This window comes from Streptopelia decaocto (assembly GCF_964273445.1).
Source record: "Streptopelia decaocto genome assembly, chromosome: 1".
Classification (NCBI taxonomy): Eukaryota; Metazoa; Chordata; class Aves; order Columbiformes; family Columbidae; genus Streptopelia; species Streptopelia decaocto.
The window spans coordinates 144,237,246-144,250,817 of NC_138663.1; the positions used below are offsets into that span (position 1 = coordinate 144,237,246).

Below are 13,572 nucleotides of genomic sequence, written 5' to 3' on the forward strand. Positions count from 1 at the left end.
GCTTTCATTTATTTGGGAAAGCCTTTGGATGAGAAGTTGGATGGACTGTAAAAATATGCCCAGAAATAAACTTCAGATGCACTAATTTGAAGAAAATATTTAGCTGAAAATCTTAAAAGAAACGCATACAAAATAAAAGTTTATTTTAAGGATACAGTTTGCATTAAGACTAAAACTGTGATTAAGGTCAGACAGACTATTTTAACACAATACCTTTCCTTGTCACATTTGCCTTTATTCAGCCTATTACTTTTTATGGACAATTCTCACTTCTTTATAGTTACTGTATCAGACAGTATACACTTAATGAAATTGCCAAAAAAGAATATGGTATAAACTATACTTTATTTCTGCACATCATTTCAGGGAACAGAGCTAATTAAATGTGCTCTTATCATACATTTGTCCATTTATCTGGCAAGTCTTTAAAAACGAGGTGTGAAAGAAGCCATGAATCGTAATTCAGAACCTTTCCTGTTTCCCACAGTGCAGCACCTTTAAAACACAGTGTTTTGCTTTAATGACCAATGCTGTACACAAAGGCAAGAATTGGGGTGTAAGAGATGGACAACTGTGCCCTTCTTCTCCCCCTAAGGAAAATAAGATCTTTGGCACTAATTTGAATGTGCAGGTTGATGCTGACATTTCTTTTCCTCTTTTCAAACATCAACCCATGCCTTGACTGGTCATGTTTATATATCACTGTTAAAGTGCAGGCCTACGGCATCCAAGAGGAGCCATAGCTCTTTGGAAACGTACCCAAGCCTCAAAAGCTTGGCCCAGAGCTTGTGAGGAGTAGCTGCAATTTCTAGTTGTGCTGCAGACCTTCTACATGGCCCTTGGCACATTGCGTAGGGCCCACCTAAGCATATGGTGAGCAGTCAAACATCTTATCCTGGAAAGCTGTGAAGAACAACCTGCAGTGAACTCTGGTCTGCTGGGAGTGGGCAGACCATGGCGCTCGATGTCAGTTTTGATGTTTTTTGATGCTGCAGCCTTTCTTGTCAAACAGGGCCTTGCTTAGTCTGCACCTCAGGCTGTAATTCCACAGTAGGAAATGCTTGTGTCTGAAGGTGGTTTTACTCCTCTCTTTGCTACCAGTCCTCAGCTGCACTGACCAAACCATCTGTGTGGCTTTGCTGTGAAATGAATAATAATAACCTAGCCTGGCCAAAAAAAAAAAAACCCAAAAAAGCAAAAAACAAACCAACCAAAAAACCAACCAACCAACTAAAAACCAAAACAAGCAAAACCAACCAACCAAAACAAAACAAACAAAACCAACAAAACAAAAAACCAAAAAAGAAAGAGTTCTGGTTTCAGGCAAGTTTCTTGAGTGAATTTACAGGAGAGCCTCACATGCAGCTGTGGTGGCATAACTGGAGGGGGGATGTGCCAGCATTAGTAGCTGCAGGTTGCAAGAGGGCCAGGAGGTCCTGACGTGTGCGCTCCTGGTTTAGTTACAGCCTCAGCAGCCCATCCTCAGCTACGGGAATCTCAGCATTTGATATCATGTCCTACAGTGGCATAAACCACAGAAACATCCTGGAAGCAGGGCAGACCAGGAAAGAATTAGGAGGCAAAAATACACTTAAGACCTTCCTCTTTGTTTCTTAAATGTATAGTTGCAACCAGGACTACTGACTATAATGTCAAGCAAAACACAAATTATTGCCCTGCTTCCAGGAAGCACAGGATTAACCCTGGGACACAGCAAACTATGACAGCCATGCTATTCTCTGAAAATGAATGCAACGTAAAACATATGACACTGTGGTAACAGGAATGGCATGCCTGCATGCAGTCACCCACAATAAAACAAACTGTTCTGTGTATTGTTTTCACTTTATGAAACATATGTGATATGTCAGGACAAAGAAATTGAATGCATATTTTTGAATAAGCACTATATATATCAGTTTTCTCCATGATTTTTTCTGGTATTAATGACAAGAATTGCTCAAACTCACCAGTGATGTGTACAACAGAAATGCCTACTACAATAAATACAACTATTCTCTAATTTTAGCAGTTCCACCCCAAGAGATACCCTCATGCTACCAGAAAATTATTATTTTTTCTTTTTTTTTTTTTTTTTAAATACTGATGACCAGCATGTACTAAGCAGTGTGCAGCTGAACTCTGAAAAGCTGCATGTCTAAGCTTGACTGCTGGAAGCCTCCAGAGAAACTCAGTATGATTGACCTGACGTTGATAGGAGTCTGTATGCATAAACCATGCCAGCAAATGCTAAATATTCATCATTTGTTTCATGCCCTGCATCCTTTGAAAATCCCACTGTTTATAAAGTTTGAGTTCCTTATCCTCAAATACCTACTAATTACATAGAAAAAACTGCTTGCAATCTCAAAAACATTTGATCTCAAATATATTCTGGAACTGAGTATTACAGGCATCGTTGTGAGTATGTTTCTCAATCTTTTCCACAGAGTTTATAGATTATTGTATTTATACAGTCAAACTTTCCATTTGAAACTCCTAACACTGTGAGGAAAGAAAAGGCTGTAAGATAGTTGCCTATGTGAATTGGTACCTGCAACACAGTGTTTGGGAATATGTCTCAGATGATCGTACTGCTCTAGCTATAATTACTCATTCCATGAGCCTCACACTTGAACTCACAACTTCTTTGTGCAATATGGCAAAAATGCAAGTACATAAATATGTCAGGAGCTGCCAACTTGTTCATTAAACCAGGAGAAAGCAGAATGCAGTGGGTATTTTTTCCACATAAAATGTGATAATTAAAAAATAAATCCTATTAAAGGAAAAGATAACACACGGCATGAAACTGCAACTAGTTGTATTGACTCAGTGATAAATAGCAAGGAAAATGCTTACCTATTTTCATTCATATTGCAGTGATTTGCTGTTGTGATGCTGTGGGCAGAGGCAGCTAATCGTGAAGAACTCTCTCGTTCTAAGTGAGTCTTCTTGATGTCTCTGCACTCTTCTTCATTCTCACACTGAATGAAGAGAAAAATAATCTTGTAGGTTTTGGATTTATTACTGATCCAAAAGTATTTCAACAAGTCAGGTGTCAGTATTTTCTGGAATTCTGGTATTAATGATGACACTTCCTTTGAGTGCATATCTGACACAGATGAGAGATGATTGGTCCACCTCTTAAAAAACTAAAATCTGAAGAGGCAGTGTGTAAACGAAGGAGTAGAATATAAAACTTGAATTACTTCAACCACTTCCCCATTTGCACCTCGGGATATTTTTTTTCTTTATATTGCCCTCTTTGCCTATTTCGTGTGTGCTTTTCTCTTTACTAGTCCTCGACCTCGTACCTCTTTTGTCTCTCTGTCCTGTTTTGGACTGGGACAGAGTGAATTTTCTTCATAGTAGCTTGTGTGGGGCTGTGTTTTGGATTTGTGCCAAAACCAGTGTTGATAACACAGCAATGCTTTAGCTACTGCTGAGCAGGACTTGCACAGCATCAAGGCCTTTTTTGCTTCTCACAGCACCCCACCAGTGAGGACGCTGTGGGTGCACAAGAAGTTGGGCGGGGACACAGCTGGGACAGCCGACCCCAGCTGACCAAAGGGATATTCCACACCGTAAGATGTCATGCTAAGTATAGGAAGCTGGGGGAAGGAGAGGGGGGGATGTTTGAAGTGATGGTGTTTGTATTCCCAGGTAACTGTTATGTGTGACAGAGTCCAGCTTTCCTGGAGATGGCTGAACACCTGCCTGCCCATGGAAGTGGTGAAAAAATCCCTTGTTTTGCTTTGCTTGTATGCATGGCTTTTACTGTCTTTATCTTAACATACGAGTTTTCTCACTCTTACTCTTCCAATTTTCTCCTCCATCCCACCGTGGGGGGGAGTGAATGAGCAGCTGTGTGGGGCTTAGTTGCCAGCTGGGGTTAAACTCCGACACTCTCCCTCTTTTTTCCTGGCATCAGTGACTATGCCTATTCTAGTAAATATAACAGATCAGCAACTGGTCCTGAGGCCAACTGGTATTGCGTAGCTCACACTCATGCACTCATCTTGCTCCTCCTTCAAACCAAGGCATGCCACATTCAGATGTCCTTTTGGGAAGGGACCTTAGTCTGGTCCCAAGGAAGGGCCACACACTGTCTGGAAGAACAGTAGTTGATTCAGGCCAAACCCATGTTAGCATGTATGTTAGCAGTTAAACAAAGCAGGTAACTGTGTGCCACTGCTGTGTGCACCCTGGCCCTATCTGAGCTACTGGTATAAACATAGCCAATGTTTTGCTCCTTAGGTTCTATCATTGGCTCTGCTTTCCCAACCTTCTGCAAAGTCCACATCCTTTTCCATTTTTAACACTTCTCCAATTTCCAGTGCTGGCTGAGTTTTACTTGTGATCTGTTGATTCTGCTGTATTTATTGTTTTGCTGCATGGCAACATTCTTCATGTTATACACTGCCACTGTGGCTGCTGCTATGGGGTTAACACCATAGCAGAAGTGAAGATCTCACACCTCAGTGCTTAACAGTCCTCCTCTGCCTCTACGTTGTTCATCTTGAGATCATGACAGAGGTGGAAATAATAAGGAACTCTTTCTAATTTTGCAGTTATGCCTGATATCCCATTCTCTTGAAGTCTTTTGAGAAGGGGGATCAAATACTGTGAGTCTGCATGGCAACTGTCCTATTGAGGGTCTTATTCAAGGCTGAGGGTACTCCAGGAATGCCTTGCATTTATTGTATCACTAGAACCACCACCAACAAGGCTTTAAGAAAAAAGAGTAAAAGATAATATATGCCAGAGAAAGTTGAATTGAGCATTTCTAGCATAACTGCATTTACTTTGCTCTGTTATCGTGTCTTCTTGTTTCCTCTGTGTGTACAGGCTGGCACTATCACACTTGCATCTCCTATGACACAAAACATAAATCTTTTACTTCTGCCACTCTTTCTTGGCCTGTTTCACATCATTTTGTATTGTGACATTACTTCCATGTCACTTCCTAAAGAAAATGCAGATGAATGCATCTCAGAGCTTATCAGGCCTCTCTCTTATGACTCTACCAGTGGCCCAAACAGGGCTGCCACTTTTCAGATACTAAAAAAAGAATGTAAAAATGAAAAAAAAAGGTAAAAAAAGAGTAAAGACTGCTTTAGATAAATGGTCCCCAAAAATGTACAGCTCAATCTGCACACGTACAGTAGCTTAGAGGGTGACAGATGACTGCACAGTAAAACTGTCCAGAAATTGGGCAGATGGCGATTCCAGTTCAGAGTGACTTTTGGGATCAGATTGATACAAATGGACCAGAAAGCCTCCTCAGTGGACAGCTGTGGCCGTGAGGCAGAGAGGGCTTTTTCCTTGGCCCCATCGGTGGCTCAGAGAGCATGCAGGAGAGGCAGGGCGGAGGGGTGGATGTGACTAGAGGGCTGTGCCTGTCTGCCTGCTGCTGTGACGGTGCTGCTGGGGTCGGGATAGCTAATGGACTACACTCCTACTTCTTACACCTGAGTGAGAGGCCTGAGCGAAAAGGGGGCTACAGCAGTGTGAGGGAGGCAGGCTGCAGAGCCAGACAAGTCTTGGGTGTCTGCAAGTGCATCCCCCATAAAGCCGGGGCTTCCCACCAGGTCTGAAGGGCTTGTCTCTTGTTGGCAATATGAGGGGAAAAAAGACGCTGTTGCTCCTTTTTCCACACACACCCTGATATCATGCAGACCGTGACAAGACAGCTGCTCATATTCCCTTTGTCAATCCAGGCGTCACCTCCAAATACTCAGGTTTTGAGAGAAGCCTCAGGAGAGAAAACTATCCTACTAAAAAGGCAGTGCCTTCACTAAGGTGTGGAAAGCCACGTCCCAGTGGCAAATGCTGTCTCCAAGGGGCTGTAATCCCTCTTGGCCAGGAGTTTCATCACCTCCTGGGATGGCATCTCCCCTGGGGCTTGGCTGGTTCCTGTGAGGTGAGCAGGGACAAATCCCAGGTCTGAAGTGCAGGGCCAGAGAAGACACGTCATCGAGCACTGGGTGCAGCACAAGCAACGGCTTCCACTTGCTGGAGGCCCTCCCACCCATCCCGACCTGTCCCCCAGAAGCTCACCTTGCGTTTCCTTCTAGATTTCGGTAAACCCTTCTCTGCGGGGGGGTCAGCACTACTACCCTGCGGGAGGCTGGCCGCCTGGTTTGCTCCGGCGCTCATGGCCAGCGGCTCTTCAGGCAAACGCTCTGGAATCCTGGACAAAAGAGCCAAGTCAATGTTGACCCACAGCGACTTTACCTCATCACTGTCTTTCAGAGGAGACAGGAGCTCATTCCTACCGAAAGGAACCAGGGTGTAAAACTGTTCCTCCAGCTCCTTTGCTATCTCAGTACTAGTCCTGGCATTAATGGAGCCAAAGGCACTGCAGCCGCTGTGGGGTTTGCCAGCACTGCTGCTCCCCACGTCCTTGGCACGTGGCTCGGCGCCAGCCACCGCCGGCACCTTGGGCAGCGGCTGCTCCTCCCGCTCCGACTCGGAACCTGAGTCGGAAGAGGACGACGAGGACGATGATTCAGTCTCAATGAACTCCTTGGATTTGGGCGCCGTTTTGCTCGGCCCCCGGGCCCGGCGCTTCTCACCAGCTGCGGCTGAGCGGGGCTCCCGGCGGTGCCCTGCTCTGCAGCCACCGCCGACAGCACTACTGCTGGGCCGGGCCCTTGGTGCCTCGCCAGCAGTGCTTTCCGGAAAGCTGTGGCTCCCAGGGGGTTCCTCTGTCCCAGGGCAAGAGGGGCCGTCCCCGGCAGAGGTCCTCTCAGCCCGCCGCAGTGCCTTCTTTCCCGCTGCCCGCCTTGGGGGTGCACCGTCAGCGGCGGGGGGTGACTTTTGCCGGCCGCCCTTGCTGCCCGGTGCTTTGTTGGCAGTCCTGGGCCGCGGTCCGTCCCCGACGGTGGCAGTGGTGGCGGTGGTGGCACGGCCCTCCCCGCTGCGGTGCTCAACTGGGGCGGTGGTTGGGGTCTTCTCACTTTCCTGCCGCTCCGCCTTCACACGTCCATAGTAGGGATGGGCCTCCAGTGCCGGGCCGTCATGGTGGGTCAGGATGGGTGCTTTGTGCGGGGTGACTTTATTCAACCACTTGTCCAGCTGCCACTTGTTGGATGAGGGTGGCTCAGGCTGAAAGGGAAACAGATGGCAATGAGCTTAGTGCTGAGACCTCACTGCCCTCACCCACCATACCTTCAGGCATCTCCTGGTACTGCTGAGACTTACCTCTGGTCAAGGAGCCACCCCAAGCCATGGCAACTCCCATGTCCCTATCCCTGTCCCTGTCTCTGTCCCTGTGTGGTGGGTTGGAAGACGTGGGGCATGCTTTGCAAGTGTGGATCTTGTTGGTTTCTGAATGAGGCTGGGAAGGAGAATGGCTTTTGTGATTCATCATTTCTAAGGATGATTCATGCAGTGGCACTGGCATCCGCTTTCCTGGAAAATGCTCCCAAGTTTCCAAATAGAATAAAACAAAAAGATGATAGGAAAGGGAGGAAAACAAGGCAAGGGTACAGCTGAGGTTAAGGGAGGAGAGATCATAGGAAAGCCAGGGATATGCATTTTGTGTTCTGCGTCATTGGAATAAATATGAAAAGCATTTTAAAAGTACACAAAGAGGCATGTAGTGGGGAGTTGGAGGGTGAACCAAGCGGTTCATTTAATCTGTCTGGTATTGATGTTATAATCCTGTGAGATCCCACAAACATATGTTGTGTGGTGGTATTGTCAAGTGCTCATTTTGTAAGTATTGTGCGCCTGTTAGTTTTTCTATTCGTTCCTGTCAAAACATGATCAAATTATAAGTAAGCATCTAAAATATAATTGTGTTTGGACAGTGAAGAAGTGGGATAATTAGGATTTCGAATGTAACCACAGCTCAGACAATGTTATTTCAGAACAATGTGCAAGTGTTTTTCTAGTGCTTCTTGCAATCAGTAATTTGAATGTAATAAAATGAAGAGGAAAGGCAAAAAAAACCCCAGAGAAAAACATGATGGAGTAGATGGCCACCCATAGCCTACCTCCATGGAAGCCAGTGTGAAAAGTCTCCTAATTTCCTTAGCTGGAACCAAAATGTGATCCAGTGGGCTGTTGCAAATGAATAATCAAAAAGCATGTCATGAGTCTAACATGAAAACCATCAAAAGCTCTGGAAGAAAGTTTGCTCAAGAGAGAATATCCATAGCCTTTAACTTAAGACAGTCTCTTACTTCTTATTTAAAAGAGGTGCCTAAGGGCAACACAGGTTTCCTGCATAGCCAAGGGCATCTCCAGAATCAACCACTAAAGGTTGTATTCACTCTACAGGGAGCAAAGGCTTCTAAAAGAAGCAAAAAAGTTGGACATTGGCATTCATATGATACAAATATTCCTTCTCTCAAGAGTGTCTAATTTACTCTCATTATCAAGTTATCCAATACCTATGGGAAACTTGCTGGATCGCCTTAAGTCTATTTTTTCCTTAAGCATACTCCCTAATATCTTACATGAGGAATTTCTTTCCTGAGCTGTAAATCTTGAAAATGGACGGGCAGCATTTCTGTTGGGTGAAGATATATTTTTAAAACTCTTAACCCTTTATGTAAAACAAACAGCTTTTTTTTTTTTTTTTTTTTTTTAATTGGTGATTGGTGCTGAAAAGACAGATTTGTTTCATGGCATTCTTTATGCACATATTGAATTTACAATAATAAGGTTCACTATACATGTAAGTCTTTCCACTGTTCAGGTGTATTTAAGAAAATGAGGTACATCAGAAGCACATGGGGAAAAATATATCTCTGCCCATAAGTACAGAGCAGAGTGAGGGCAGCTTGAAAGTTCACAAAAAACTTCCAGTTCTTCTGTTACATCCCACTCTGTCTCTTCATGCATCTTGAGATTACTGAAAAAAGTGGTTCACAAAATACAGATTTCAAGGGATCACAGTAAATTAGCAGAAAACAGTGATTAACTGCTACAGTGTCATAACTTGGTGATGTGGTACTTTCCTAAGGTGATATGTCTGCTATTTAGGCAAAATAACTACAGTCTCACCAACCTACAAGCCAACTATGAAGTCTAATAAAAAGGATCAACAATGCTGCTAGCTTTACTAATTTTGCCAGGGGTTTCAGGACAGTTGTTATTTTTTATTAAAGCCTCAGCACTCTGAATAATGGGCTTAGATGCACATCCACATTTCTTCAAAACAAAAATTAAAATCCTTGTGGCTGCTGAAAAAAAGCTTAAGATGTGTCTGCTAAAAAAACTTAAGATGCGTCTGCTAAAAGTAAAAAGCCTGCAGACCATAAGGTACATTAAAAGAATAGAAATTTTAAAAATCAGTGTTTTAAAAATTTTCTCACAAATTTTGGGCCCTGATACAGTTTTGGATTATTTGAGATTGTCAGTGTACATGAGTGATGCCAATTCACTTTTGGAAGTAATTTATTCAATTGATTGCTCTAACTGAAAAGTACTGTACTTTGAAATCACTTAAAAAGCAAGGTGCCTTGCGTGAGAACAAAATCACAACAGCCAAGAATGAAGAGTAGGCCTGGTAAAAAAAGAGATTGGTAAAATTAACTTGAAAGTTTTTGCCAGTCCACTTTACACACCTAACTGCACTTATTTGCAGGAGAAAAGGAAAATCCCTAATTCTCCAGTCCACACCACCTCTCTGAGCATGTCACATACCATTTTATGGAAGAAGAGTTGGTTTGCTCAAAGTGGGAAGTTTTCAGCAGCATGTAAGGATGGAAATATATATGAATATATATCCAGAGTGATCAGACAGCAGAATGGTCTCCATCCCTTAGTTTTTGTGTCATGGAAATATGCTGCCCTCAAGGCCTCGTAGAGAACTGGGCAGTTTTTAATTTGGATAAAGCTGGTGGTGCCCAGACGGGCAGCAGTAATAGGAATAACAGTCTGTGGTGAAGCTGACTTGCAATGAAATACGGGTTTGGCATGAAAACCCAAACCAGGAAACTTTATGAGACAAAGATAGTTTCAGGGACCAATGCACCACAGATATACACATGTGCCAGGCTTCATTGAGAAACAGAAGGATGTGATACACTTCCTGGAAAATTGTGGGTGGATTCATCTGTACAACATAGACACTTATATATGAGCTAGTCAACAAGTTCCTTCTTCAGTTAGTGGACTACTCTTCTGGGGTGTGAAAATTTCCTCTTGAAATAGACATCTAAAATAGGCCAGATGAGCTGGGCCCTAAAAATGCCTATTTCTCTTCACTGACTGTAAAGGGGAGGCTGAGGTGATGAGCAGATGTAGGTATCTACAGTGTAAGTGCCCAAATTTAGGTGGGATGACTCCCACACAGCATGTCTATATATCTTAGATCTCTTCAAGGCTACAAGTGCAACCAGAGGCACGGGTGGCATGCATCCAAAGGAAACCTTTGTCAAAACATGACTCTTTCTGGGGTAAATGACTGTTAAACGGTACATCAAGCACAGCACTGCCAGTCGGGCAAGGGAGGTGATTGTCCTGCTCTGCTCTGCACTGGTGCGGCCTCACCTGGAACACTGTGTGCAGTTCTGGGCAACACAAGATAAAAAGGATATAAAGCTCCTGGAGAGTGTCCAGAAGAGGGACACAAAGTTGGCGAAGGGTTTGGAGGAGAAGCTGTATGAGGAGCAGCTAAAGTCACTGGGTTGTTCAGTCTGGGGTAGAGGAGACTGAGGGGAGACCTCATGGCAGCTACAGCTTCCTCACAAGGGGAGGAGGGGCAGGCCCTGATCTCTCTGGCAACCAGTGACAGAATCCAAGGGAATAGCAGGAAGATGTGCCACGGGAGATTTAGGTTGGACATTAGGAAAAAGTTCTTTCCCCAGAAGGTGGTGGAGCACTGGAACAGGCTCCCAGGGAGGTGTCATGGCCCCAAGCCTGACAGTGTTCAAGCAGAGACTGGACAACACCCTCAGACACATGGTGAGAACTGTGGGGTTGTCACATGCAGGGACAGGAGTTGGACTTGATGATCCTTGTGGGTCCCTTCCAACTCAGGACGTTCTATGATTTTATGATTCTGTGAAACAATGTAAGGGTAATGGGGCCACTCTGTGCTTGTTATTACAAAGAGGGACCTCAAGTGTAGCTAATACCATGGTAAACTTGAAGCATGACGCCACTTTCATTGAGAAATTAGATAGCCTATAATACGTGCACGTACTTAGCCCACTGTGGGGTAGGACTGAGCTACCAGTCATGCCTGCAGTACACTCATCCTATTGTAAAACCACATACTAATCTAGCCTTATGAAAACTTGCTTGTGCTGCCCTGCTATCAAAGATTTAATTCAGGGCAATCCCAATACAAATGTGGTGCCTTTTCATTGTATTTAAGGCATAGATAATGTTGATGATGATAATGAAAAAAACTATTATTATTATTACTACTACTACTTTATTGCTACTATTAGCACTGCTGCTTGAGCTTTATGAAATTAGAACTGGGGGATTCCCACATGTTAGGCATAGTGCACAATTATGTCAGAGGTGGCTCCAGCCACAAAGAGTTTTCTGGAGCAAAGGGAGAGTTTGGTTTATAGTCTTTGTCAGACATAGTCCACAAGACAACTAAAGCCCACAAATCCTATTTGTAAAGGTAAAGATTATTGTCTACAGTTGGTCTAGTGGTAAAATCTCCTTCTTTTTTGAGTGTACCAGTCAGGAAATCAAAACATACTTAAGATGGGAAGCAAAAATGTTTTGGAAAACAAGACAGATACAGAAAACTTACGTCCCTGCCTCCAGCCCTCAGACTACAGTTCTTCTCCCCTTGTGTCCGTAATGAAATCTATCCGTGAAGAAAGGTTGGTGAGGTGACAGAAGCATGCTCACTGATTAGCTAGCCAGTTAGATACACACATTCTTCCTGTTTTCCGAGCTAAAGTATATTGCCACACAGCACCTGAGGGAACAGCAGGGATTCCCAGGCAGTGACCTTTCAGCTACTGGTGCTGATATCCAGGCACTTGAAGGACTTGATGCACAGTGGTCAGGAGGTGGCTCTTTGCTCTTGAGAAAGCCTTGACCTGGCCAGTCACAACATGGGGACTTGAGATGAAAGAGTATATCCTGAGATGATGGAATTAGCATGGATAAAAAGTATACGTGAATCCTTCAAAAATCAGAAAGGACTTTAAAGGTTGTGCACTAGTCACAACAGCAGAAGCTGTAAAGGAGATTGCATCTGATGCATGGGGCTGGCAAGGCCCCGGACAGGACATCTCTCTCTCCTGGCTTGGTTACTGTTGACTAGCCACTGATGCTTTGGTCCATGCAATGGCTTCTCTGCTTCCTTTGTGCCCATCTGGTCCTCTTTGCATAGTGGTAATTCCCAGTTGTCTAAGCAGATTCAGCCTTATTAAAGGTCTGCAGTATAATGCAGTGGAACAAAGAACAAACAAATGAAATTCTTAGCTTTGGAAACGTAACTCTTTCTGCGGACTTGACATCCAACTTCTTTTTTTTTTTCCTACCATCTGAAATAATTGCAAGGACAAGATCTCATTTTTTCCAGAGTCCTCATTTCTGACATTAATTAAGGTCATGCAAAGAATTCATGACTTCAGCAAAGAAACAGGACATAGAAGCCTCCATCTCTTGTTCATAATTTTGTGTTTGGCAGCCCACAAAACTGCAACTACTCGCATTAATGCGTGAGGCACTTTAATTTGTCCACATCACTGAAGCCAGTCTGAATGTTGTCTCCTGTTCTACCTCAGCCATTATTCTTAGTTTACTGCAGACATAAAGTGTAGACAGCTGAGCTAGTCACTACAGGCTCTAAATAGTCAATGGAAAGAAACAGACACTTTTAGGGTGCAATTCATCTAATCTATTTTATATGTATGCTTTACAATGAGCTGCTTTTGCACTCTAGGCAATTGCATTTAGACACCTGAGAACAACTCAAAGATCTCAAAATGAGCTGAGGAAAAAAATGCAGAAGAAATGAAACAGCAATTGAATTTCTATATGACCTCAAATGCAGAAGACACACTGTCCTAGAAATTAAAATCTTTGAGTATATGTATATAATATTTCAGATTATGGAAAAAAAAAAAAAAAAGAATGAAGGCTTCATAACGATCTGCAGATTTCCAGATTAACTTCCTCATAACCTGGAAATATGGATCTTCTGCCCAGCGTTATGCTGCAGTACTCAAGTTCACTGTACCTGAATTTACCAGTTTATGCTAAAGCAAATCACAGATGTATTTGCTTCTTCTGTCTTACCCAATAGATTAAATTTATTTTAAGATTAGAATTGGAACTGAGTCCACTACTTAAATATAGGTGGACAGGGTCTCCCTTTAAAGAGCTTCCAAGGAACTATCTCCCTTTACCAGGTAACAACATGGCATATACTTTAGAAACGTGGCTTCACTGGGTGCATAAATGTAAGTTATGCCAAGCAGATGGGCTTTCCAGTCAGAGATATCACATTAGCTCGTTCTGAACTGGTGCCATCAGTCATATGATGGGCCTGGGAAAGCACTGGCCCCTGGGGAAAGCACAGGTGTCATACCTCCTTGGGACACCCTGACCCTGTCCTTGTGTGGCCTCTCC

The 13,572-nt window shown here is 43.7% G+C and overlaps 1 protein-coding gene across 1 annotated transcript in view; it reads right to left on the reverse strand.

The window, feature by feature from the left end:
- AFF3 (ALF transcription elongation factor 3) overlaps positions 1-13,572 on the reverse strand; it is a gene marked incomplete at its 3' end in the record, with an annotated part of 327,228 nt that overhangs the window by 31,958 nt on the left and 281,698 nt on the right. Inside the window, exons 11-12 of the mRNA XM_082057341.1 lie at positions 6,064-7,113; positions 2,863-2,987 (exon numbers count right to left, since the gene is read on the reverse strand). Of these exons, the coding sequence (XP_081913467.1) occupies positions 2,863-2,987; positions 6,064-7,113 (1,175 nt within the window). The remainder of the gene's footprint in view (positions 1-2,862; positions 2,988-6,063; positions 7,114-13,572) is intronic.